A 27,121-nucleotide genomic window follows, 5' to 3' on the forward strand; every position below is an offset into this window, starting at 1 on the left:
TTTCTTGTCAGCCTGTACTAACCCGTCTGATTCTCAGTCCATTTCCGGTAATTCTGCTCGTCTCGTCATGCATGTGGTCATCCTCGGCCCGTTCACCGGTTACGTGTTTGGAATGGGCGTTGCATTCGATAGGGAATCATGCAAGACGTTCGACTTTATTGATCCATACACAGGTTAAGACATTTTTGATTGGACTCGTCAACTCTTGGGTTACATAGAACTGCAGGCCCCGTATATCTTAATCTGCATGTAAGCGCTCTCGGCCCTTCGTGATATCTTGATGTGACCTCAACAGTTGAGACGCACCATTTATCCACCGTAAATACTATTCTCATACCTGACAAAACACATAGGTCAGGGTCTGTGATTACTGCATTGTCGATCTCGACGGACGAGCTCGGGATGACTGCATGCGCGTACCCACTGAGGGCCCATAAGTGGGGAGTTAGGTAGCCTCGTAAGACCGCTGTCTGATAACGGCATTGGAGCCTTGTGTCGGGATCAGAGGGCCTGTCTGCCACAATCCTCAAGCGCCCCTATATATCATCATGCGAAAAGTCTTTGGAGAGAAGGTCTCTGAACAACCACACAGATTGTTGCTCCCATCCTCCCAGCCGTAGAGATGGCCCCGCCGAAGAAGAGAGTCATTTTCCTGACAAACAGCGACTATGGACAGGCTAACGTTGTTCTATCCGTCGCCCATGCTCTGGTTCATAAGTCTCAGGATGTCGAGGTTCACATTGCATCGCAGGCTCGTTTGAAGGGACCGACATCCCGCCTAGTCAAACAGCTGACTGCGGACCTCGGCTCAGCGGCGGTGGACGCCGTCAAGTTTCACGAGGTGGCTGGTTTGTCACATTTCGACTCTGTCGATAGACCTGGAAACCCTACGATGGAAACTTGGCTGGTGAACCCAAACTTCAGCAATGTCACTCGCAATATGCTCAACATTGCCGGCCTTGCTCTTCCGTGGAGCCCCGAAGAGTTCGTCGAGATCTATCGGGATCTCGAGCGCATTTGGAACGACGTTAAGCCAGATGTCACAGTTGCAGAGGCATTCTTCGCGCCGGCACTCACCTTTTGCAACCGCATCAAGATGAATTGGATTGTACTTGCTCCAAACACGATCAAGGACTTTGCTCTGCCACTTCAGCCAAAGATGGCAATGCTGTGGAAGTATCCTGTGTAAGTAATCATCCTTCATGCTTCTGGATGAATTCTAACGACGCCGGCGTGAAGCATATGCTCGAGCTTGCCGTTCCCAGTCCCACTGCACCTCATTCCTCTCAATGTTTTCTACAACGTGGTGGCTGGCGTGACAGTTTCAACCAATAAGCGGCACACCAGAGTCTCTGGGTATCTGCATAAGGTCATTGGTCCGGACACTCAACTCTTGACGATGAACCAACTTGGTTTGGTAAAGGCACCACCCGAGGGTCTTCGTCTTCTCGTGGCCAATAGCCCAGACATCGACTTCCCTTTCGAAGTGCTCCCGAAGTTCATTACACCTTGCGGCCCCATTACTCGCGCTGCTCCAGCAATCTCAGATACCACACAGGATCCCGAAATGGCAAGTTGGCTTAGTAGAGGCCCGACAGTGTACATGAACCTAGGCACGCATCACTTCTTTGACGTTCCATTAGCCAAAGAAGTAGCCCTAGCATTCCGTCGTCTATTCGATCTTGCCAAATGTTCCGAGCCCTTGGGTCAGGGCAACTTGCAGGTTTTATGGAAGATGCCTCGGAAGACTTCAGACGGAGATGATACCGATCCCTCAAGCACCGAGTTCCTGGGTCCTTGGAAGGAGATCAAATCTATTCTGAGCCCAGAAATGGACAACGACCAAATCCGCATCTTAGACTGGATCATCGCCGAGCCGAAGTCTGTCCTTGAGTCAGGAAACGTGGTCTTGTCAGTGAATCATGGCGGCTCGAACTCATTCCATGAAGCATTGTGGTGAGTCTTGTTCAATCCCCGATACATAACACTTCCAGTTGGGATAGCTGGCTAATGCTTGCAAATATAGCACCGGCATACCCCAGGTTGTTTTACCTGGGTGGGCAGATTGCTACGACTTCGCTCAGCGTGCTGAGACTCTTGGCATAGGGAAATGGGCCAACCGTAAGGCGAAGCCATACTGGAAGGGCGATGAATTTGGAGACTGTCTCCAGGGTGTTCTATTTGGTCCCCATGCCAAGATGATGCAGGCGCGGGCAAAGGATCTGAGCAAGAGACATCCTGAAGGCGCCGGTCGGTCGAAGGCAGCAGAGGAGATTCTTGCGCTGCTGGAAGGGCCGGAGTTCGAGGCGTAACACATCGTTCTGCATGAAAACCGTTTTTGGTGGAATGGAGAATTGTAATGTAACTCAACGTATCTTCAATCCAACGCTGGTTATATTGTCAAGAAACGAAGCACTTTCTAAATATGAACCAAATCGGATGCTGGTTTCACGGACGATGACAGTCAGCGTTTGGCATGAGCACGTCTATTCGGTATGGCTTTGACAGGCCGGAAGCCATGGCAGCGAACGTCCATCAACCCGCGCCGGTTGTCCCACACATTACGCCCATATACACGCCTGGCGAAATTCATACAATATCATGTCGCTAATGCGCAGGCTTACAGTATCATGCCAATCGTCAAATTGTGAATGTTGTGTCACCCATATTCTGGATATTTTGTGGTGATCGTGAGCCGCTTAAGCTACAGCCTCGTATCCCGAGCGGGTGTTGTGTGCGGCGCGGTTCGAGAACAGCCAGTAGATGATCATGCCGATGATGGGGAAAAGGAAGACTACCAGACACCAGAGGACCTTGTGGCTCACGGGACGGTTGGACTTCAGAACCTCGACTGGGAAGGGAGTTGTGAGTATAGTGATCGACCTGACGCAGGTGGAACAACTTACTGAAGACAATGATATCCAGGACAAGCACAACGAATCCAATCACACCACCACCCGTTCCATACTGCCAGCTGTTCTGCGAAGTCGTGGACAGGGTATGGTCAAGAGGGGCGGCTGCTACCAGCAAGGCGAAACAGAGCTGGAGGAAGAGGCTCGGGGAGAAGACGGTCTGAAACATCGTGTCGGTTGACCTTGATCTGAGTTATTGGGATTTTCTGTCGTTTCTGGGGTCGAGTATTGGCTGTGAAGGCGGGGTAAAGGCGAGAGATGTGGTGTGCAGCGTGCGTCGAGTTGAGTGTTGCAGAACAACGCATTTAATACCAGGCGGCCGCTGAGCTGCTCGTGACGTCATGCGCTGGCGTTGCGCGTTGTCGTCTGACCAGCCTGTTCTGTGCGCTAGCCCCAGCCAGGCATCATATACCACAGCGCAACGGCCAGCGATAGGCGGAAAACGCTCTGCTGACCCAGCCCCCAACGGCCTGGGCTTGAAAGTGCGTCAACCGCGCAGTTCGCTTGGCCGCAAATGGCCGTGCAGGTCTCAGTGACGTACCTTGGCATTTCGACCAAGCAAGATCGAGATTGAGGCGCTCCGATCCAATGGGGGGCACAGCAAAGGTTCAACGGGCAAGGAGTGGTAGCATTACATAAAAAAGAAGGTCAGTTTCATTATTAAGATTATGATAAGAGATTGTCGTTATGAAAGATTGTCGTTAGTGGCTTCTCGTCGATGCGTTATTCCCAACACCAGCCTATTATGTCTCAGCCTAATTCCCATATTAATTTTCCATCCACATTAATTCCTTGAGTCGTTTCCGAGAGAATCCGGTCTCATTATATCGCGTTCAGAAGTTTTGTTTTGCTGATTGTTCGATTAGGCGCCGTAAACGGTGACTTGGGCCCGGATGAGTCCCTGAAGAAGGTCGGTAACCTGTTGAAGAGTGGACTGGATTGTAGGCTGCACTCGCTGGAGAATAGTGCTGACTGCGCCGAGGAGGTTGCCGTTGTTGTTAAGGGTAGTTGAGAGCCAGTTTTGAACAGTGCTGACCGGAGTAGCGGCGCCGCCGGTGCTGCCGACCAAGCTCCCGCCAAGAAGGTTCTGTACCAACCCAAGAAGACCACTTCCCGATGCCGTAGTAATCGCAGGTTGGGCGGCCTGCAATTGCCCCAACACCTGGGGTAACAGAGCCTGGTAGGTGGTGAGAGCGCTGGCAACCTGAGCAGCTTGGGCTTGCGGAAGAGTGACGCCTTGGCTGTTCAGAGTGGCAAGCTGGCTCAAAGCAGTGGTGTATGCAGTCTGAAGACCACCGTTCCCAGTGAGCGATTGCAGAACAGGTCCAAGGACTCTGTTGAGTAAATCGTTGACATTGCTTCCACTACCAGTGGCCTGAGATTGCAAGTTTGCTGAGTTGAGCCCGGTAAGGCTGACGTTCAACTTAACAAGCTCGTTGTTTACAGCTCCCAAACTCTGCACCAATGAGTTGGCCGTTGGGGCAGTGCCGAAGAGACCATTAAGGATAGAAAGCGGGAGTGCTGAGGTTGCAGTGGCAGATGCAAAGATGGCGAGGACGTTGGTGAAACGCATTTTGAAGTATTCGGCGGTTATTTCGAGTGTTTCTGGGCTAAGGAAGATCGGAGTCAAAAGTATTAGAGTAAGATAGTGCAAAAGCTTGGATGTGATGATTTGTTGGTGCTGAGTTGATTGGATTGTGGTGCGATAAAGGATTTTTCTGAAGGGAAGCATTTGGTCGCTATTTATTATTTTCCGCTTGTTGTATGTTGTCTCCAAGTCGCTACCATCGTCACCTTTACCATTGAAGCCTTCGCCGCAATGTCTCGCCGTGTCTCACTTGTCACTGAGTCACTTCAGCGTTGGGATTTCTGACCCTGAGTTTACCGACTACTCGGTTGCTGTTTCTGGGCTGGAGGGGCCTTTTTTCCTACGCAAGAGGCGGCCCGATTGGGGTCTTCACCGTTTTCAGATTACAGCCAAGGGATTGAAACCCGCATTCAGCCATCCGTAAAGCAAAGTCGAGGTGTGGAGTATCCGACCCATAGACAGGACTTAGCGTTGAATTGAGTCTGGATCTGTCTAGGCCGATGAGAGATTCCAGGTCGGGGTCTTCTCCCCTCGTTGTTCGTTTGTCGTTGGGGTCTCAGCCTGCCGTTTTCGTTTTCCAGCCCACCGCCTCGATCCTTCGGCCCGCGAGGGTTTGGCTCCCGATGCAAGTCAACGCTAACAGTAATTTGCCTCTGCCGTCATTGGTGCTAACGAGATGCTGCTAGTTTGCCAACAAGAAAGCCGTCGGATCCGTCAAGTGATTGATGGCGATATCATCACGTAACTGGCTTTGGACTCCCAGAGCCGCAAAGCCAAACCCTCTTTGTTGATAACTCGGCAGAGCGACTTGAACATGCTTTGCGACTCTTATTGCCGTCTTCGTCCATCCATCTTGGCTCTTTCGACAAGTTGATAATATGCCATTACGCAAATCGATTCTGCATTCAGACAGGTGCCAGCTATCACATTGACTCGAAAGATCCACTTTCGAGCAAAAGATTGCTGTGCTTGGCATAGTCGTCTATAGTAGCCGAGCTCCAGCGTAGCCGAGCTCCAGCGTAGACTGTGCTGTGTCCTACGTCAGCAGACGGCGATGTCATTCATGGATATCTATGTCTTCCCCAAAATGTCTCTATGAAGACCCCATGCCGGGCCGGACCACCATCATTCTCATTTTCTTGAGATTGATCACACTCAGGTATTGCTAGCAACATGATGCATGTTTAGCTGGTGCTTTATATCATCTTTCACCATCCTACACACCAAGTCGTCAATTTCTTAAGCTGTACTGAGCTCTTTGGCATTCCAATGGGTCAAATTAAGTTGAAGTTACTCAATGGATTTGGAACATAGACTGAGGATGAACTCCTACAACCCGAGAGCTCGCAATCACTTAAATACCAACAGGAACCGTGCGGTCGAATACAAACATATGCGCTGCAACGATGAGAGCCCCAAATGCTTCGCATGCACGGACGGCTGGACAGGATGCTTTCTCGCAACTAGGAAGCTACTCTGGCTATCTTGTATATCTTGTATCCCAAGGGGTCATGCTGGTAAGGCGCTCGGGACTTCAAAATATGCACGACGAAAGCCCCGGTGAAGTGAACATAGTTGGTGTTTGACTGACTTACTCTTTGTATTACATTAGACTATATTAGGCAATAGCTTTTCTCAGTGTGTCCATGAATCTCCACACATCGTGGAATGTGCAGTAGAGAGGCACTGGAGCCACACGAATTACGCCTGGCTTTCTCTTATCACACACTACGCCCGCGGTCGCAAATTCATCGACTACACGATCCAACAGCCCGTCCTTGAGCAGTACGCTAAGCTGCGCACCTCTCTCATGCGCATTGCGTGGCGTAATGACTCGGAATGAAGGCTCACTTCCGGTGTCATCCGCGAGAATGCCATCAAGTAGGTGCTCTGCATATGCCGTAAGAACAAGAGACTTTGTCCTCAGGTCAGACATGGACGTCTTCTCGAACACAGACAAGGCGCCAGAGAGCGCGGCAAGGTCGAGAGCCGAAGGGTTCGACACCTGGAAGCCACCGGCGCCTACTGTGGGCAAAAAGTTGTTGTCCATGTTGAACCGCACCGACTTATCACCTCCGTACCATCCCGTCAGTCTGTGGCGGAACTTGGGCTTGCCTTCACTTGTGTCAACCTTCCCATGTCTCTCATGGACGAATGCACCAGCCATGGCACCAGGACCCGCATTCTGGTACTTGTAGGTACACCATGCTGCAAAGTCGACGTTCCAGTCGTGGAGCTTCAGCTCGACGTTGCCCGCGGCATGTGCCAAGTCCCAACCGACCACGAGTCCCTTTGACTGGGCGTATTCGGTAATGCGGGGAATATCGAAAAGTTGGCCACTGTAGTATTGGATTCCAGGAAGTAGAAGCAGGGCTGTCTCTTCGGCATGCTCATCAATGGTCTTCAGTATCAACTCCGTTGAGATGTAGAAATTCTCGTCGGGTTGGATCTGCACCATCGACTTGGCCGGGTCCAAACCATGCCACTGGATTTGAGACTCAATAACATACTGCTTTTATGTGAGTATTCGCCTGACAGCTGGGTTTTAGGAAAGGGACGTTTCTTACATGGTCGCTGGGGAAAGGTCTCCATTCCAGGATTATCTTGTGCTTCTTCTCTGTCGGGCGGTAAAAGCTTGCCAGCAGAAAGTGCAGGTTCGCCGTCAAGGTGTTCATCATGACAACCTCTTCAGGAAGACCGCCCACGATAGGTGCGCTCTTCTTCGCAACATCCTCGGCCATGTCCTGCCAGCAGACCAGAGGTGAATTGCCAAGTCCATTGAAATGGCCGTTGACGCCTATCGAAGCCCATGTCTCTAACTGAGCATTGACATATTCCTTGACTGCCTTGGGTGGGACTCCGAGAGAGTTTCCGCAAAAGTAGACAGATGGAGTATCGTCATCAGCCGACGAGGAAACACTATTGGCGCCGTTTACGTGGCCGTTCACGGCCTGCTTGTCTGTCGAGGTCGTTAGAGCCCTGTCTCCCACAAAACTCATGACAACTCACTAGGGAATGTGCCGTTCAACTCCTTCTTCCTCAAAGAGCCTTTGGTTGGGATGATGAACTCATCGCGAAGATGCCTGAGCTTGTCTTGCGCATCGAGTTGCTGAGCATACTCGGCAGTGTTGGCATTCGTGGGGAACTTGGCCGGATGGCCGGACCGGATCTGTTCTGCAAAGGCGGCAAACTCCATGGTGAATCGTACGAGAGATTATGCTTGTGACTGCTTGATGAATCGAGAATTCGCAATTGTGGCACAAGCTGCACGGTAGCCTGGGCGTTTTCCTCGTCTTTGTACCCGACGCCGCCCCAAGACCCCCAAGGTAGCGTGCATCGTCATTCCGCAAAGTTGACGCACGGCCCCACCCTCTTCCGCGATCCGTTTCCGTCTCCGATTCAACACTTCCGCATGTAGCCGACGGGTCTCGGTTTGGCCCACTTACACCGGATAGGATGACGAGATCCCTCAGTCGGGTCCGCGACAAATGGACAGGTGATAGGCGATGGGTTCAGGTTTGTGGAAGAGGTTGAGGAAATACTTCTTCATCTGGTTGTTCCCTGACTCGCATTGACCTTGTCTCTCTTCCCTCCATCACAACCAACTTACTCACACTCTAGTCAGCCATTCTCGAAGCTTTCAATTTAACTTTCGTCTCTTCTTGTATTGTCTGTTTCACAGTCTTCGCTAGTTGCAATGTCGCCCCACGCCCTCCCAGTGTCTGCAGAACAATCGCCGGAAGACGTGTTTTCATTCGAGAGATATGCCATCACTCAGAATGGTTTCCTCCCCGCAGACGCGCCGCTCAAAGCGCTTCCGAGTTCATACTATGCGCCTTGGGAAAAAATCATCCAACATCTCCCGGAACTGCTTAAGGCTGGGAAGTTGCGACGGGAGGTCGATGCTCTCCCAGTCTTGAGCACAGACAAACTCATGGACGAGGCCGAATGGAGGAGAGCATACGTGATCTTGACCTTCTTCACGCATGCCTATGTTTGGGGTGGAGAAAAGGCCGAGGAGGTAAGGAAGCCGTAGCATCCAAAACAGGACCTTTCTAATTCATGCCTAGATTCTGCCCCCCTCAGTCTCGATCCCCCTCTTGGCGGTTTCCAGGCATTTGGAAGTTCCCCCGGTTGCCACCTACGCTGGCCTCAATCTGTGGAACTTCTTGTCGACTACGGACGATTTCACCGATCTCGAATCATTGGAATCCCTTCACACTTTTACCGGTACTAAGGACGAGGCTTGGTTCTACCTAGTCTCGGTAGCTATGGAGGCACAAGGCGCTCGCATTATGACAGATATGTTGAACGCTCTGGAATCAATCAAGACAAGAGACTACGCCACAATCACTAAGGCTCTCGAGGGCTTGTCTGAAAATATCCGAAAGATCGGTGCTCTGTTGGAGCGCATGTACGAACACTGCGATCCGATGGTTTTCTTCTATGAAATCCGTCCATACCTTGCCGGCAGCAAGAACATGGCAGCAGCTGGGCTACCGAATGGCGTGTTCTATGACGAAGGAGACGGTCGTGGTAGCTGGCAACAACTCAGAGGTGGCAGTAACGGCCAAAGCTCTCTCATCCAGTTTCTCGATATTGTCATGGGTGTGGAACACAAGTCGGAAGGCAACAGCAACCCTCACGCGAGTAAGACCGCACCCGCTCAGAAGGGTACACCCGCATTCCACGAGGAAGTTCGTGACTATATGCCGGGACCTCACAAACGGTTCTTGGAGTATGTCACTCGCATGGGTAGCATCCGCGAGTTCGCCAAGCTCCCTGCGTCCACGCCGCAGCAGGAGAGATTTCGCGACGCATACCAGAACGCGACAAAGACCATGACGGAGTTCAGAAACAAGCATTTGCAGATCGTCACACGGTACATTGTTCTGCCATCCAAGAAGGCTTACACTGCCGCCAAGGTCGACTTGGCCAGTGCTTCTGCTAGCAAGGATGACCAACTTACGGGGACGGGCGGCACAGCATTGATGCCGTTTTTGAAGCAAACGAGGGACGAGACCTTGCGGGCAGGGCAGCTGGATCAAGGACGGAAGAAGTGATTTTTGCTTTGAGACAAGTTTGTGATATCCATAGAGCGATTGACGACATCAGCATGGCGGTTTAGACAAATACCAAACTAATGCAAGGGGATGAAGAATTCTGTTCCGCGTGTAACCTGGATGCTCCATTCAGGAGCTAACTGGTCCACTAATGGGGAAAGTTGCATCCGAGAGGCGTTCTGGGTTGTGTGGGCGGAAGAGGGCTCGGATGTCGGAAGTGTCTGTGCTCTAGGACCATGCGAGCCCACATGATCCGAGGAGCATCGGGTTGTTCAGGAAGGGCGAATCGATCACTAGCATGTCATCGGCCATGTGACATCGATCATCCATCATGACCAATCAACTTGTTTAATGCCTAGTTTCAATGAGCTAATCTATAGTTGAGTGCCACGTCTCATTTGTTGAATTAAAGGCACGGCTGACATGCTTAGTGAAGGCTCAAGTCTCGTTAATAAACATGAGTCTTCTCACTCATTACTAATTCATAATCCGTCGCGTGGATTCTGACAAGCCAACCATGTACGAACGTAGAAACTAATGACCATTTCGATATTCAGTTCCACAGTCCCCAATGTCTGTGAATAGCCGTCTGGTTCTCACCCGATTGGATCCAACGGCCATGATGTTGATTCTATCGAGATCCCAGTCGCTCAAAGTGAATTCGAACGTCGCGAGGTTTTCCTCGACATGGCTAGAAACCCCAAGCCGTGTCCCTACAATGATCGCTCCGACAGCCGGCTGCTGGAGAACCCAGCGAGCTGCTACATTTGAAAGACTCACCCCGTGCTCCTGGGCCACGGTCGAAAGGATCTCTAGCAAGTCCTGGAAGTCTCGCCAGGTTCCCCAGTGCATGATCATGTCGTGATACTTCAGAGGGCGGATCAGCTAAATCCTAGGTTTCAAATGCAATTCTCCGTTCTCCTCTGCTTACCTTTCTTTGCGACGGCGTCAGGCTCGCTGATTCTGCATAGATATCAGGGGCAGGTTTCCCAAGCCACTGAGACGATAAAAGTCCGCCACACTTCTGAGATTCGTCATCTTGCACTGACATGAGGGGTGTCCAGAAACTATCAGGCACTTACCAGAGAACCATATGTCAGGAGATTCAAACCGTATCTTTGGCAAACACCGGCCATCAGGTGAAGTGGTCTGGAATCGAGCACCGAAAACTAGAGGTTTTGGGGCGTTGGCATGATCTCGAAGAAGTCAAAGGCAACACATGGGATCAAGACGAAATGACAAACCTGAACTTGATTTGACACAACTCCGACAGAGCCTGTTTTTGCTATCAGATACTCGCAGGCTTCAACAGTGTGCTCCGCATCGAAATTGCAGAGCCCGATCGTTGATACCAGGTTCGGATGGACTGCTGTCAGACGGACTAGTTCAACCAGTATGCTGAGATACTCTTTTGAAGAATACTAACGCAGCGATGGTATGAGCTACATGTAAATAGCCACAGCGCAACTCGGGTCCGAACTTACGTCGTGCCAGTGAAGCTGAAGCAATTCAATCCTGCCTCCAAGTCGTCGATACCTCTCTTTTACAGCATCGAGGACAAATTTCGCTGTGACAGCCTCCGTGGGAGGTGCAAATACGCACCATTTTGTTGCAGCCAGAACTTGTGACCTAACACTTGGCGACAATCGGTTCCTGAAGGCGCCGTAGACTAGCTCAGCATCGCCCTAGAGACATCCAGTCAGTTGAGGAAATAGGGAGACTCGGAATAACACGAACATAGTGATCAGCCATGTCAGCTGCCGTGAAGCCCGCCTGCACAAGATGGACCAGCTCTTCTTCTTGCCTGCTGGTACTTCCGCTTCCCCACGCTGCGGATGAAAGCTGCCACAGACCATTCAATACTCTCGGAAACTCATACGGCCCAAGATAAAAGGTCTCAAAATCAGGTTTAGTTGCAATTTTCAATGACATGAGCGTCTTGGCGCGTGACCTAGGAGCTGTGGCCGACATGCATTCTGGGAACAGCGCCACAAAGGCGTCTCTCACCTGCCGCTCACTGCGATTAAAGGGGTATTCTGCACACTCAGAGTCCTTACTATCATGCACCCGCTTGTAATTCTCCAATGTAAGAATCAGATGGCGGAGTTGGTGCTCAAGGTCTGGCTCGGGACTTGGTTGAATCTCCTTCAAAGCCTGTATGGCCTGGACGATGTCGCCATCAATCATCTGTAGCGAGGATTCTAGAGCCTCTGCTGGGTTCGGATTTTCGTTTTTCACGACAGTCATTGCTTGGATGATTTTTGCGAGACTTTTGGCAAGTAAGCAAAACCTCAATAACATACACAGCAGATGGAACTTACTTTGGCAGCGACTGCTTGGGTAGTTTGGCAGAGAAGAGGCATCTGTTCCAATTCAAATAATCAAGAAATGACCGAGAAAGCCCGCCGTCATCCCCCAAAAGTGCATGCATTCGTGGAAATGACACAGGAGATTCAACTAATCTGGTCTGCACATGCTTCACGAAGATATTCTGTGTTGAAGGGCCTTGGGAAATTACTAATCGCAGGGACGATCGAAGCAAGGCCGTTGTTACTTGTGACTGCTGTCAGTACAGGCGAAGCTATATTCCACTGTCCGGCATACAATTTGAAATGAGGACGTCGTCCATCATGGTCCTAAAAGCACGAACTCAGTCGATTTCTTCGAAAAGGCCATGTTTTTGAAGGTCCCAAGGTAAGGCATGAGAAGAGCACCAGACGCACTCACACATGTCCAGCCATGGTAGGCCGTCTTCCGCCTCCGGGCGGTTTCGGATGTGCTCACGTAACAGAATGCGTCGACGTTTGAGGTCTACGGGTCACGAGAGCCACACAGCATGCGGCTGTGAACGGCCGGGTTGCTGGAAGTATTACAAGAGCATCCGCGTAAGCCGAGTCGTGTGTGGGCGGCTAAGGAAGCGGAGGATCCGAGGATCAAACCGGGGGGGTTCGCGTTTCGACATGGCAAGCACAGTGCATCCGAGAACGTGTCCTTTCTCGGAACTACTGTGAGCACTGGCGTCATGAGTTGCTCACGTACACCATCCTGGAAGCCCGACAAGGTTTAGCGTCGCAACAGTTGCAGTGCGGAAAACCTTGACCCCTCGGTAATTGGCTTTCTTGGTCCGCGTCCGATCTTCCTTCTTCCGCGATTCGACTTTACTTCAAGGGACATCGGCGGTTGCACCAGAATGGACGATGTCTCGGTGCGGGAGGCATCACCGCACACTTATGTTCGCACAAGGGTCGCGAATGCTTGCGATAGCTGCAAAGCAAGAAAAGGTACCTGCCCCTAACATTGTGCTTTTCTGATGCTGCTCAAGTCCTACGGCGAGCAGCACACAGATGCAGATGGCAATTGCAAATGGATTCAACGGCTATGTTGCTAGGACGCACTCTGCTTGAGACGTTATCTCCGATAAATCAGGGCATGTATCTAACCACGAGAATAGTCAAATGCGATGGAAAGTTGCCATGTAGCTACTGTTTGAGACGCCAGCGTCCAGCAACTTGTCGATACTCACCACAGCAGAGACGACGAGCTCCCGCGCCAACTCCAAGAACACCGTCACCGTCTGTGCACAACGGCGCCGATCAGGCCCATGTTGCGACGGAGGCTGGCCACGATTCTTTGGCGGAGGAGGAGACAGAGGTTCCTCGTGAAGCGCGCCTGCTGTGTGATGCTCAAGGCAAGCTAAGTATGTCTCGTCTCCCCTAATTTGACGTCTTCACGAGTTAATGAGACCTCGCCAGTCTTTATTGGAGATTGTGCGCCATTATCTTTCTTCCAAACAGTACGGCAACTTGTCCACACTCGAGTAGACCCTCAGGTCTTCGCTCATCAAACCGAAAATCCCTCTTTTCGACCACCTGCGCATTATTCCGGCAATGGCGAGCCTGTTCTTCGCCCGGCTACCATTCCTCAAGCCATTACCACGTACCGTGCCGTTGTAAGACTATTTGAACTCCACTAGCTTGATTTCCAGTTGACCGATGCTTTCACTCCAATGCAGACCAGTGGTTTGGTTGACCTGTTCGATGACACTCGTCTCGTGAACGAAGTGTGTGCCTGGGCCCAACAAGACCATAGATCGCAAGACGTTGCTTCCGCAGCTTTCTACCTAGTCCTTGCGATAGGATATGAGTCTGCAGAGGAAGATCTGGCATCTTCTTACTTCGAGTATGCGCGCAACACTGCACTTACCAATCTCAGCGGCAACATCAACGTCCCAACTATCCAGACCTTTATTCTAGTTACTCTATACATGTTAGGCTCTTGCCAGATGAATGGGGCATTCTTGTTCTTTGGTTAGATAACCCCAGGCATAAACCTTAACCAAGAAGTCTAGACTGATACTTTTTGAAAAGGAATCGCGGTAAGGGCGGCATATTCTATCGGAATTCACCGTACAGAAATCAACTCTCGCTTTGGGCCCGACATTCAAAGACAGCGGTAAGGCAACTTGATGGGACCTGTCTCCTTAACGACTTGTTGCGCTGACAAGACATGACCACAGAGATCGTCTTTGGAAGAGCTTGCGTGTACTGGACCTCTTTCTGAGTACATCCATGGGCAGGCCCCCAGCAACGTCTGATGTTGACTGTAGCGTTCCATACCGCGGAGCGGACGATACAACTGGACAAGAAGCATTCGACCTTCTTAATGCCTCAGCTCAAATATTTCTCATCACTGAAGGTATTGTCGTCGAAGTGTATTCGCGGAAAAAGGTCTCCTACCAGTTGACAGAGGGTATCTCAAGACAGCTGCGGGATTGGTCTGTCCGGTGGCTCCAACGTTTGAAAGACGTTGTGTCCAAATCGGCGGACGGGGAGGAACCAAGCAAGGTCACCGGTGCTAGCCAAGTATTATGCTCATACTATTACGGTAAGCTCGTCGCCCGTCGACGGCTGAGTCAGTTCACAGCTTAACTTACACTTCTCAGCTGTGATTCTAGTCTCGCGACCATTTCTTATGTATGAGCTTCACAAACGCTTGACGGAAGGATCCGCTGGTGGCTCGGCCAGTCGATCTGGTCTGGTCTCTGGCAAATCGAAGCTCGCCGATGCTTGCATAGATGCCGCAAGCTTCATGGTCGACATACTGGTTGGCTTGACTGAGAGGCAATACTTGAATGGACAAATGCCACTTATCGTGTGAGTAATGCGGCTTGGATATATTGTTGCACGACGCTAAAGTTGAAATAGGTCGTGGCTTTTTGCGTCCTCCCTTATCCTGGGTGTCGGTCTACTGGGGTCCTTCGGCCGCATCCTCGAAAAGTACACGCGGAACGCAATCATGGTGCTAGAGCATTTCGCAAAGAAGGATGCCCATGCTTCGCAGTACTCTCTTATTGCAAAGTCGCTTCTCAACGCTGCACTAGATTACCTCGAAAAGAAGGAGCTAGAGGAGCGTCTTCAGAGGACGGAAAGCTCGTCACAGCTGTTTGGGCTAGTACCGTGGGACAACGTGGACTCTGAGCAAATCGCCCATTCTTCTGTTCATGATGCTGTTCCGGGACTGGGGCAAGACCGCCAATCGGCAGTCAAGACCAATTCCGTCTCTGGCCTTTTGGGCCTAGGTTCGCCGTCTTTCGCAGACATGGATACCTCGTTTTTGAGTCTGTCAAATTCGCTCCCGAGGACACCAGATTTGTCAATCCTTGACGGGAGGAATGACGGAGATCATGGATTTGGAGACCTTAATTTGTTCCAGCTTCTCGATGGGGACGGCCACATCGATCTTGGTCCCTACATATAGACTCATAGTTCAGACCTTCCAACCTGAAAAGTCAAAATAAGCTATTATTACAGCCTGCTTTGTGTACGGCCGAAATTAGCAAGATTTAAGCATCAGATGACCGTGGATGGGGGCTCTTAAGTGATGTATGTATTGGCGAACTCCTGACTTTAGCAAATCTTGGCTCAGAGCCTGTGGCTTAAAGAGGCCTGGGCTGCAAGGTCTGCTGTATTTTAAGTACATTTGGTACGAGCAATACGGAAAAAGAACATCCAGCGTGATTGGTTTTGCTCATGTCGCAAGCATGGCACTGACTCTGTAGATTTGAACAGAGTTTAAGCGAGACTGCGAGAGAGCTTTTTGTCCGCCGAAGTGGGTTTTTGCCGATCACAGACGACAAGTCAGGGCAAGGCGACGGAACCGCAAGCCGTGCCATGCATATCAGAGCACGATTGACTCGACAGCATGCATAGTGATGGCACTGGGCAGTTGCAACCAGTGTCTATAAAGAAAGACAAGCTTAGGAGGAAAGTTCACACGGGTTTCAAGTTGGCTGGGTCTTGCCCATCCGTAGGTGAGTCGTACGCATCAATTACGGTGATTTCTCGCTGTTCTCAGACCGCCGGCGGAATCCATTACAGGGCAATTAAGTAAGGCAAAGTTTCCTTGCTTGCCTAGTAGTTCATCTCTTAGGCATGTTTCGCCTAGCCGTGTGGACTACTGGCCTTCGAAGGCAAGCAGACCTTGTACAGCCGACCGCCCTGTGGCCACGGACCTGGTGCAATCCCATGCGCCATTTGGTCCTCTACGCAGCAAACCGCTACAAAGCGCTGGGTTCGGTTCTGGTCTATCGCTGCCAGAGACCAGGCGTTTGATCTAATTGGGAATTGCGCCATAGCGTCACTGTGTCGTACGCGCGCCTGTACTGAGACAGGCATTCGAAGCCGAGCGTGCCGCCGAGCTAGGGCACAGATTGGACCTTAAGGTTCCCAGCCCCCTTTTCAAAGATAGAGGCTTGTAGGCAGCCCATGTTTACTACTGCACTGCGTGCACACGACAGCAACGCCCAAAGTTGCAGCATCTAATGATACGCACACCTACATGTGCGAGAGCAGGAACAGCAAGGAGAGATTCCTGCCTTGGGAAATATCGCCTATCGGACGATCTGTGACCGACTCCCGACCGGCCTGCTGTATATACCCGTCCCCGCTGTTGGCAAGCCGGATTACTCCAGATTTTGGTCGGTGTACTCCTTTCTACGCGTCGCTATCATCGTTGACGTCCTGCGCGCCATGTCGGCATCTCCATCGGAAAAGTCCTCGTCCAAGTCATCGCGGCCCCTGGCGTGTGTTCTATGTCAACGCCGCAAGGTCAAATGCGACCGGAAATATCCATGCTCGAACTGCATCAAGGTATGTCACTCTCACCCTCGAGCTTCAAGTTTCAACATCTTGTGGTTCGCCGTCAACGGCGGAGCGCTGTCTTTTGCCCACCTTGACGCGCAATGATTCGGCCGTGTCGCCGCTGGTCTTTTCATACCGTGCCCAACATCTTCCCCTCACGATGAAGCTTACCAGTCACGGCACCAGTCCAAAGCTACGTGCAGCCCTAGCATTCCAGCCCCAGTGCGAAAAAGGAGACGTCCAAATGCAGAGCTCCAGGCGAGACTCGCGCGATGCGAAGAACTCTTGGCCAAATATGCTGCTGCAAGTAAAGAACCCTTGGACCACGAGAGCACCATAGCACCGCCTCAAGCATCCAGTATTCCTTTTTATGAAAACAATCAGATCAACTGGAAACCCGCTGGCAAGGTGATTGTTGAGGATGGCTCTGTTCGATTCACTGACAACTTCCTCTGGGCAACGGTGTACGAAGAGGCAAGTTTTTCCACTGTCATCTGCTTACTACACTGGCTGACTGATGACCTGCAGTTGCGTGGGATGAAAGAGCTCGTCGAAAAGGAGGATGAGGGGCAAGAGCCTGAGCCACAGCATGAATGGGATCCCGGAGCTTCCATGCCCGATTACAGCGATTACTTGCTTGTAGGCGGCGATTCTCCTGTTGATCAGCACCCCGATGATTTGTATCCCACCGCAAGTCAAATTTTTCGGCTCTGGCAGACCTTCTTGGAAAGGGTGAATTCCCTAACAAAAATCGTACATGCCCCATCTTTGCAGCCATTTGTTGTGGAAGCCGCGAGTGGTCCTGGACATCTTCCGAACAATGTGGAAGCCCTGATGTTTGCAGTTTTCAGCATGTCAATTGTCACCTTAACTGAAGGCGAGTGCATGACGATGCTTGGCTCCTCATGCAATGCTGCTTTCCGGAGATTTTCGACCGGGGCCAGACAAAGCTTGCTGCGCGCCGACTTTCTCAAGTCGCACGACATAACCACTCTTCAGGCGCTCGTGCTTCACATGGTAAGCCGCTCTTCAGTCCCAAGCTAGATGTTTACTGACTTCGGCAAGATGTCGATCCAAGGCCGCTGTAACATACACGGAGCTTGGATCTTGAACGGCATATGCGTGCGAATTGCGCAGAAAATGGGTCTCCATCGAGACGGAGAGCTTCTCGGCCTGCCCCCATTCGAGACAGAGATGAGACGCCGCATCTGGTGGCAAATATTCATGCTCGACTGCAAGTTTTCCATGATTTCCGGTTTGAGCCAGTCACTGCTCCCTCGTCCGAGCGACTGCAAGCTGCCGAAAAACCTCAACGATGCAGACTTGCATCCGGGCGCTACAGACAAGTATCAGGAGCGTGAGGGTCCCACGGAGATGGTGATACCGCTGTTGGTCTTCCAGATCGGGCATTGCATCCAGCAGCAGCCTGATATCGAGGCTCTGATGCTGTACAACGAACTAAGTACCCTCAGCTCGGGACGAAAGAGCAAAGTTCAATCAGCGCAGATCAGCTCGTTCATCAAACAACTCCAAGACCGGTTGAATGGAGTTTTGGAGAAGAACTCTGACCCATCTGCAGGCCCAGTACACGAATTCGCCTCGCTTTTGAAAGCTCTTATTCTCCAGAAGGTCAAAGAAACTACACGCCCTCCTCAGGAACAGCCAGAATGGGGAAGTGAGATCTTGACGCCAAAGGACAATCTCTTCAAGTGGTCAGTCATGACTACTGAGCAGAACGTCAATGCCTACAAATCGAATAAGCACCAAGGTTTCCATTGGTTCCTGAAGCTTCTTTTCCAGTTTGATGTGGTAATCTTCATGGTCGGTCAATTGAGTCAGCGAACTTCAGGAAATCTGGTTGAGCGCGCCTGGCAACAGATCCCGGCGGTTTATGAGTATCACCCGGAGTTCCTTGATCCCTCGCAGGAGTACAACATAGCACTCGCCAAATTCGTGTTGAAGGCGTGGAAGGTGAGAGAGGATTGTCTCTGTGCCGAACATGGCATTCAGCCAGACGAACCCGCCTATGTCACAAGAATCCGCGAGATCATGGTGCCTCACTGGAGTAGGTCACGGGCTGGTACGGAACCTCCGTCTCATCCCGAGGGAAGACATACTGCCACAGACCATCATCAAGGAGATCATCCTCCGATGGAACATCTTTTTCAACGATATCTTGGTGCGGGGGCGTCGTCTTGGGACCCTTTGACGATGCCAGATCAAGAGATCATCAACCGCCAACTGTCTTCGTTCGAAGGCCTTGACATGACAACTCCAACAGGATGGTAGCAAATTGCGTTGATAACCAATAAACCTTTCATATCGTTCGTCATCCAGATATCTAACGAATGCTTCAATTTCAAAGGTGCCCGTCAACTGCTTCGAGGTGGATGTTAATGGATCTGGCAAATTATTGCGCTAGAACCACACTTGACACCGGTCGTACGCGGAGTTACGACATGCAGGCGAGTTGGCGCTTATATATTGGAATCTGTAACCAGTATTTTTGCAAATTTCGTGATCTGAACGGCTCCTTATTGCCACTTAAGGCCGAACCTTTCTCAGTGAGAAGTCGGCTCGGTTGAGTTTTAGATTCCGATCGGTTCTCGGGTAAGTTTGACAACCCGAGACAACGGAGCCGGGCAAAATCTTGGACACGAGCACATGGCCAAAGCTTATCATGCACGACATCAAAAGTGTTTGAGTTAGAATAGACATCCTTCAGCAAACTCTTTATGGATACAGCTATCCAAATACAAGTTCTTTAGACCGCGGGCTAGCTTTACTCCTAAGGTATTCTTAGTTCTATCTCATATAGTCTTTTACTATTGCTCCTCGCAAACCTTGCCTCTGTGAAACAGCTCCTCGCCTGACACCTTACGTGACATATTTCAGGCTAACTTTATTCGCCGAAATTCGTACAGACCTACATGTAACGCGGAAACAGCCCGTCTGGAAGCAAGATTGAGGCCTTAACGGGTCTTGGCGGTGATTTAATAGTCTTCCTCTCTGATGGTCCTGGAGCAATTTCTGCGCATCAGATGTGTTTCGTATAGGGATCGCTCAAAAGCGACGGTATCATGCTGTCACAAGCTGTAATTTTATGTGAAGAAGAAACATTCGTTCTTGCAATGTGTGCTTTGAACGACCTCAGCATGTATAAGTGCATGCTATTAGACCACATAATGTGGTGTATGGCGCAAAAAAGAATATTCTCGTTTATCTAAGCGCCTCTTTCAATCACACTACAGTAACAAATAAACACACAAGTGCTTCTGAAGTCTGCCTTGGTTGCTAATTCTATCTAAGGTATTACCTGCAGACGCCCTAACTACCTATAATACTGAGGCTAGAACAGATGAAATTAAAATTTTAATAACACCCAGCTTGAGATATTCACTCCTTATATAACACTGAACGACTGATCAATTTTGATCTATAAAATTCAATAGACGGCCCCAAGTCTAAACGTTCAGAACACCTCTCAGCAGGCTTCTTGGTCTAAGACACTGTATTCCCTATTCACTCTCTGTTGGAAGTCAGGTGTAATTCAGCGAATAAATAACCATCCGCGGTCAGTTCAATCCAATTCCCAGGTTCTGTATGTTGCCTCTTAGATCTCCTATTCAACTTCCGACTCAAATCGAAACCTCAGTTTGAACCGCCATAGGGGCACAGCGCCCACAGTGTGGCGCGAATTGAAATCTCAAATGATTTGATTATGCTACCATCAAATTTATGGCCTCTACTTCATATTCGCATCGGCCTTTACCTCCACAGACTGTTTTGTGGCTGGGCAGCATTTCGTTCACACAACGGTTGTAAACCGAATAATGTCGGCGCCTGCCGCTAAAATCTCTTCTTCGGTTGACCTTCCGCTACTCATGATCACTCTGCCACCAAGGCGTTTAAGGCATCCCTATTTGGAGTAGCCTCCGCATGTTATGTATTCTACGTCACAACTCCGGCATTCATTCTCTTGTACAAATCCCATTCTTGTGTTGATAAGAATATCCGTCGAGTGCGAGCGAGTTTGACGATAGCACACGGCTCTCGCGAGAAGCTCTTTCGGAATCGGCGATTGGAGACCAAATAAATCAGAACCAACCCAGAGACCATTCACTTAGATGTGGCACCCGCCTAGATCGACAAGTCTCCCCTTCCGGGACCTGAGATTGTTGATGCCTGGACGAAGTACCGAACAACCGCTTCATGTGCACAATGGCAGGATTCGAGGTCATTGTTCTTCACTACGGAAACTAGGTTGAACGACGTACGACTATGGAGCGCCAGCGCCACATTTGCGGACTCGAATGTTTGGCACCGGGCAATGCTACATACCAGGAATAGCTCAACAAAGGGGCGTGAACGGGTGTTGACTCTCATGTCGAGAAGGCCTGGTGCTCGCGGGCGAATCGAAGTTTCGAACTTCAGGGTGTGCAGTGAACCATCTTGCAGACTCGGTCAGCGCCTTCCCTTTCCTCGGGTTAAATTATATTGCCTGACGTAGTCCCCCGGCTCGACATGGTATTCCGGGGGCGGGTCGGCGCCGCTAGCGAATGCAGCCGCGGGTACGACGTCTCTTCTGGGATCGAATCACCGTTGGATATCCACAACCTTGTTCAAATCGTCAAATCAGATGTGCATGTTTCTCACGTGCACCTTGATGCCAATGTTACGTTGGGCGCACCGGCACGCTTGTCCGCGCAAGTCCATCGAAGGTAAACAACACGATAACAGCACGTGCCCGGTAATGACCGGGCCGACGATGAGGGAGACATAGTATAATTGAAGAATGCCCTGCCATGACTCCAGACGCAAAGATGATCGTTTCTAGCCAGCCCTTCGTACCGCCAGTCAGGAAGTAATCAAGATCAAATGGCCATCTCAAAGCTCCGTCTTATTTGCTTCGCCGCTAGCTTGGTGAGCGCCAACTCGCGCTTCCTTGCGCCGGTTCAAGACATTAATCTTCCGGCTAGCGAGACTGCTGAGCACCCGTTGGAGCACCTCGGCGCTAATGGCCCTTGGTATGCAGGTATGTCGTCAACTACCTCGATCGATGCCTTCTCAGGCGTTTTCATGTCATCAGACACTGATCGTTTAATGGTCCAGGACCAAATGTCAACGGAATTTCATCGGATATTCCGGAAAATTGCTTCGTCGACCAGGCAGCTTACGTCTCTCGGCATGGCTCACGTTATCCCGATTCCGGCGCTTACAACGGCTGGGTGTCTATGCAGGAGCGAGTCAGTCAACTGAATCCTTTGCACCCCCAGCTACAACTAACAAGCTGTTTCGTAGTTTCAAGCTGGAAACTACAGGGCCTCTGGTAGCCTAAGCTTTCTACCCAATTGGCGTACAGCTTTAACGAATCCTTCGTCTCAAACTGCCAACTTGAGCCCGACTGGCTACAAGGAAGCGCATGACCTGGGATACACTTTGAGAACAAGGTAAATGCCGCATTCTTGCACGCAAGGAAAGTTTGCTGACCCGGAAAGATACCCAGATCTCTACAACGAGGGCGAAGAGTTCATGGTCTGGGCCAACAACTATTCCCGAGTTCTACAGACTGCGAAACTTTTTGTCCGTGGCTTTTTGGGGACCAACGCCACCTTGTTCGGAGATATCGTATCAGTCACTTCAAAAGGTTTTCCTGGCGGGATCGGCGATTCTTTGGCCCCGTCGGATATGTGTCCGACGTTTGCTGACACGGAAGGCGGCGACTACGTCTCTCAATGGAACGATGTCTGGATCCCCCCCGTCCTCGAGCGCCTGCAAGCCTTGATTACCGGCAATCTCACGCTCACCGAGAACGATGTGTCGCAAATTCCCTATCTGTGCGGATATGAAAGCCAGATCACCGGCCGCCTGTCACCTTGGTGTGATATATTCTCGGACGAGGATTTCCTCCAGTATGAGTACTTCCAAGACCTGCGTTACTACTATGGAGTTGGTCCTGGCACGGACATCCCATCCAAGATGATGACGCCGTACTTGAACGCGCTTATGGCCCTGTTTGGCGAAGGCCCTTCCGTTACCGGAAAACGGACCGACGGAAGCACGTTCACGCTACCGAAGCTCATTGTCTCTTTTCTCAACGATGGACAGCTTAATGAGCTTGTGACAGCCTCTGGAGTTATGGACTCCCAAGCTCCGCTTTCTCCCACTGAGAAAGATGATGACCGCGCTTGGGTCAGTTCTAGATACACCACGATGCGAGGTACCATCGCGTTTGAGCGACTTAATTGTGCTGTTTCTGGCAATGGCACGTATGGAAACGCTACTCACGCCTCTCCCCCAGTCAAGAGATGCTCCAACTCGACTGCGCCATCTCCTCCTAGCGGATCCCACAATGCAACCTATGTTCGTATCCGTTTGAACGACGCCGTTTATCCTTTGCCTTCTTGCAAGAACGGACCCGGATCTTCATGTCTACTGGAAGATTACAGGAAGTACGTGTCCAACAAGCTCGACTCCGAGGGCAACTGGATCACGAACTGCAATGTTACTGCTGCGGGGGCACCATCAACCGTGAAGGGAGCAAGCTTTTACACAGACTTGACCAGCCCGTGGTTGAGTCATGTGGCTCCTTGAAACCCTTCATATTTGAGCGCGAGTGCTTCCGTTAACATGAAGAGGTGTTGCCGGGATGAAGACATGCTGCACCAGTAATAGTAATTGCTTAATATCACGCTTCCCATGATCATCATCTTAGACTATGTAATGTAAACACTCATGGAAGGTTCAGTTATGAGCAAGACATAGCACCTAATGACTAAAAACCCTCGCTGACCAGCAAACGTTCTTCTTCAAAGCCTTGACTGGCCAGTTCAAGAGTTTCTGACATCTCTATAGCTTCCGACAGTGAAACCCATATAGTTAGGGAAAGCGCCCTTGTAATACCAACATACTAGGTACGGAAGAATACCGCATAGCAGTGTGTTGTGGTTTTACAATAATAAGCAAAGCCCGAAGGGCAATGTCTTGCTTTTGGGGTCAAACGCCGAAAACCCTTGCCACGGTTGGTTGATAAACTGGCGCATAAAGCCAAGCCACTACCTCACATGTGTAAGTGCGAGAGGGCCGCAATTAGCAAGGGCTTAGCAACGAAATGTCAGTTTTTCCGGTCGAAGAGGCTATTTTTCTGTCTACTTGGGATGTTATATTGAGTGCCTTGCGGAAACCCCTTTCGGTTTATGCCTGAACCGACGTAACTGAACCAGTGCGACATCTCGTGTCGAGTCACTCTGACTGGAAGCTGGCGAAGCCCTTCTGGTCTGCTTCTCTGCCGAAGGAATAATATTTTACCAACGTTTGCAGATCTGCGCTGTGAAGGAGCCAGTTGCTGAACAGCACCAGATTCAGTTGCGTCATTGTTTACACTGTCGTTATTCTAAATCACACGAGGTCGCAGCTTGGCGGGGAAACAGAAAACCAATGAAGTAAAATTGCTGTTGATCACGACGTCATTCAGATGCTGTGAGATGACTGACGTATTTCACGTTCCAGATGGCTATAGATTACCAGGCTCATCTTACTTCAAGATTCGTCTATAGCATACTAGTTGCAAGGCCGTTGCAAGTGGCTTCGACCCATCTTCGACATGCCCTCTGTTCGACAACCCCCTCAACTTTCAATCTGCGAACCTCCTTCGCCGTCCTTCGCCTTGTGCCGTCGACGTCTCGTTCTGCAAAAGTTCTGCGAGGGCTGGACCTGCACATGTTCGATACATCTTACGCTATCGACATGTGGCAGACGTTTGACTCGTCAAGATCCTTACAGAACTTCAGCACGGAGAAGCAAGCGCAAAACGAGCTCAACTCTAATTATCTCCTTCTATGGTAAGGCAAGGAACTACTCTTTGTGTGCGTGGTAGCTGGAAGCGACGGGTTTCCGGTGAACTTGCCAGGGCTCGTTGACAATTGCACGTGGGCGCCAAGACAGAGAAACGCTCGTTGGATGGTGAAAACTGCCTCCGATTAGCTCCCATCTAACTTCGACATGGGTTTCTCTAAAGTATATTTGGCGGTTCTTGAAACGCCGCAAGAGACGTGATGCAAACCGTGACTTTTAAACTTTGAGCTGCGCACGTCTTCCCCTCGAAAGCTAGGCCGGGCGGGATACTTCACACCAGCATGCCCTTGTTAACCGGAGCCTATTTGTCTCTTCCCCTCCCAAGCACCGAAATCCAATGACCGACCAGCAAGTTATTTAGCCCATCAAAGACACAAACTGGGCAGAAATCGCCTGATCTTGAGTGCGGTTGTGGGCAAGGTTTTGCTTCCTCAGGAGTTCCGTGGGGCAGCTAAGCTTTGCGAGTAGCTCGCGTCTAGCCAATTTCATCCCTGACCGCAAGGTAAAGGCTTCCCAATTATCCTGTGAGCCTGACTAGTTCACGCTCTCCCCACGAACTCTGTCCATGGATAGAGCGGAGGGGTCTCCATCCGCCCGCCGCAGCCAACATCCGGCACCCAATTCGCAGATCTTCAAAAGTAGACTGCCCCCTTATGTCATAGATTGTTATTTGACACACTCTGGTTTTTCTGCCGAGCATGTCGACACTCTGCGCCTAATCGTCATATCTTTCCATGGCGTACCCACGTGCGCAGAATGATGGATTGAACTTCCAGTGCTCCTGGGACTTGGGGACGTGAAATGCCACTAACTGAGAAGCGACGAACGACTCTCACGCGAAACTGATCCTTCCGCTCGGAAACTTCCCATGAAATCCAGAACACAGTAGTGAAGTGGCGGTGACGGGAGCCTACCAAAATGGCAGACAGCTTGGTGGAACCACTCATCGGTGCTACTGTAGCTATGATGTGCCTTACGACGCTGGTCATATCCGTACGCGTAGGCGTCAGGGCAAGTCTGAGGACATATGGACTCGATGATGGTAGGTAAAATCATACCCTGAAGTCCCGAAGTGCTCTCTGACAAATCGTTTTAGTCCTTATTGTTACAAGTTGGGTATGTCGGCGTGCCAGCGCGGCTCTCGATCAAGGGAAGTAACGATTGATTAACATGTTTCCAGGTGTTCACCATGGCCATGTGCATCCAGACTCTTGTGTGTACGTAGGGATTGTTCTTTGCTCTTGGTGGAGCGGAAGCTAATTCCGGGACAGCGGCTCATGCAGGCTTTGGCCGCCATCATCAAGACGTCGATCCAGTAAATTACGAGCGATTCCTCAAGGTATGTTCAGGCAATTAGAAATGAAGCAAGTGGGCTCGTCCTGACTGCGGTGCAGTTAACGATATCGACATCTTCAACGTACAGCTACGGTCTTGCGCTGGCTAAAATGTCTTTTGCCGTGCTGTACATCCGAATGCTTCCCGAGAGACGACTAATCATCGTCAACAAGACGATCGTGGTATTCCTCTGCTGCCAAGCGATTGAAGAAAGCATGATTCCAATTTTCCAGTGTCATCCGATTGCGAAGGCCTGGATTCCGAGCACGGTAGGAACCTGCCTGGACCTGCCTGTGCTGTGGTGGATTGGCGTAAGTGTCCGCTTGCTCGTCAGAATCATCGCTTCTGTCCGGATGCTGATGAAACATACAGTTTGCTTTCAACCTTTGCACGGACTTGATCCTTTTCATTCAACCGATACCGTTCCTTTGGAGGCTTCAATTGCCCATCATCAAGAGACTTGGTCTCATTGCGATGCTATCACTTGGCTTGATGTGAGTCAAATTACCCACAACTATCCGCCTTCCGCTTAGATACTGACAAGTTTTGTAAGGGTCTGTGCGATTTCTGTTATCCGGATGCATTCCGTGACTGAAATGGGTCTCGATGATACCCACGACCTTGCCGTCCCGATTATATGGTCAGAGGCTGAAGTCAGCACCTTGATTATTTGCTCCTGCGTGCCTTTTCTACGAAAGCTGGCCCAGAGGCTTCCTTGGTACCAACGAATGTTTGAGACAACCAACCACGACTCGCAGCTGCCACCAGTAGAAACTATAGGCCATGCTAGGAGACGCAGTCCGTTTGGGTCCAAAGAAAATGGAAGAGGGAAAGACGTGTTCGGCGACGACTCAGGGTTGACGGGATCAACTCTCACATATCCCATGAGCGTTCTGAGCCGGCCAGCGAAAGCATCAGATCCGACCAATGACGACATGGCAGAGATCCAACGCATTACGTCGGCAAATATGGACAATTCTCCCCCCCGGCCAGATTCCAACAAGGACCTAGAAGCAAATGCCGAAGTCATACAAACGCCACTGAAACTACATAGTCCGAGCAGTCCGATAAGCGACTCAAAAAGCGTCAAGGCACCATAGAATAGATACCTTTCACTAGACTTATAATCTCAACATCAATTCAATAATATACAATCAACACATCAGGGCTTCTTTAACCTGCCCATAATTGTCTGCCCTCAATGCCTACGCACCGGGCATTGCTGTGTAG

At 50.6% G+C, this 27,121-nt stretch overlaps 7 protein-coding genes across 7 annotated transcripts; 4 read left to right on the forward strand and 3 right to left on the reverse strand.

Annotated features, from left to right (window-relative positions):
- Positions 1-622: 622 nt before the first annotated feature.
- On the forward strand, positions 623-2,312 carry COL26b_005829 (uncharacterized protein; the record flags this gene model as incomplete). The annotated part of the gene is made up of 3 exons (XM_053178664.1): positions 623-1,185; positions 1,240-1,911; positions 2,027-2,312. The coding sequence occupies 3 exons, from the start codon at positions 623-625 to the stop codon at positions 2,310-2,312; spliced, it is 1,521 nt and encodes a 506-aa protein (XP_053037307.1).
- Positions 2,313-2,699: 387 nt separating this feature from the next.
- On the reverse strand, positions 2,700-3,081 carry COL26b_005830 (uncharacterized protein; the record flags this gene model as incomplete). Its single annotated transcript, XM_053178665.1, has 2 exons — positions 2,700-2,851; positions 2,907-3,081. 2 exons carry the CDS (start codon positions 3,079-3,081, stop codon positions 2,700-2,702), a joined length of 327 nt encoding a protein of 108 aa, XP_053037308.1.
- Positions 3,082-3,774: 693 nt separating this feature from the next.
- On the reverse strand, positions 3,775-4,485 carry COL26b_005831 (uncharacterized protein; the record flags this gene model as incomplete). The annotated part of the gene is made up of 1 exon (XM_053178666.1): positions 3,775-4,485. One exon carries the CDS (start codon positions 4,483-4,485, stop codon positions 3,775-3,777), a length of 711 nt encoding a protein of 236 aa, XP_053037309.1.
- A 1,633-nt stretch (positions 4,486-6,118) lies between these two features.
- Positions 6,119-7,696, reverse strand: KYN1 (Kynureninase 1; the record flags this gene model as incomplete). Its single annotated transcript, XM_053178667.1, has 3 exons — positions 6,119-7,009; positions 7,068-7,459; positions 7,510-7,696. The coding sequence occupies 3 exons, from the start codon at positions 7,694-7,696 to the stop codon at positions 6,119-6,121; spliced, it is 1,470 nt and encodes a 489-aa protein (XP_053037310.1).
- Positions 7,697-8,434: 738 nt separating this feature from the next.
- Positions 8,435-9,563, forward strand: COL26b_005833 (uncharacterized protein; the record flags this gene model as incomplete). The annotated part of the gene is made up of 2 exons (XM_053178668.1): positions 8,435-8,521; positions 8,571-9,563. 2 exons carry the CDS (start codon positions 8,435-8,437, stop codon positions 9,561-9,563), a joined length of 1,080 nt encoding a protein of 359 aa, XP_053037311.1.
- An 8,279-nt stretch (positions 9,564-17,842) lies between these two features.
- On the forward strand, positions 17,843-18,991 carry COL26b_005834 (uncharacterized protein; the record flags this gene model as incomplete). The annotated part of the gene is made up of 2 exons (XM_053178669.1): positions 17,843-18,767; positions 18,984-18,991. 2 exons carry the CDS (start codon positions 17,843-17,845, stop codon positions 18,989-18,991), a joined length of 933 nt encoding a protein of 310 aa, XP_053037312.1.
- Positions 18,992-21,580: 2,589 nt separating this feature from the next.
- On the forward strand, positions 21,581-23,296 carry COL26b_005835 (uncharacterized protein; the record flags this gene model as incomplete). Its single annotated transcript, XM_053178670.1, has 2 exons — positions 21,581-21,737; positions 22,209-23,296. 2 exons carry the CDS (start codon positions 21,581-21,583, stop codon positions 23,294-23,296), a joined length of 1,245 nt encoding a protein of 414 aa, XP_053037313.1.
- Positions 23,297-27,121: the final 3,825 nt, after the last annotated feature.

The sequence above is a fragment of the Colletotrichum chrysophilum genome (genome assembly GCF_026319265.1).
Source record: "Colletotrichum chrysophilum strain AFK26 chromosome Unknown scaffold_41, whole genome shotgun sequence".
Classification (NCBI taxonomy): domain Eukaryota; kingdom Fungi; phylum Ascomycota; class Sordariomycetes; order Glomerellales; family Glomerellaceae; genus Colletotrichum; species Colletotrichum chrysophilum.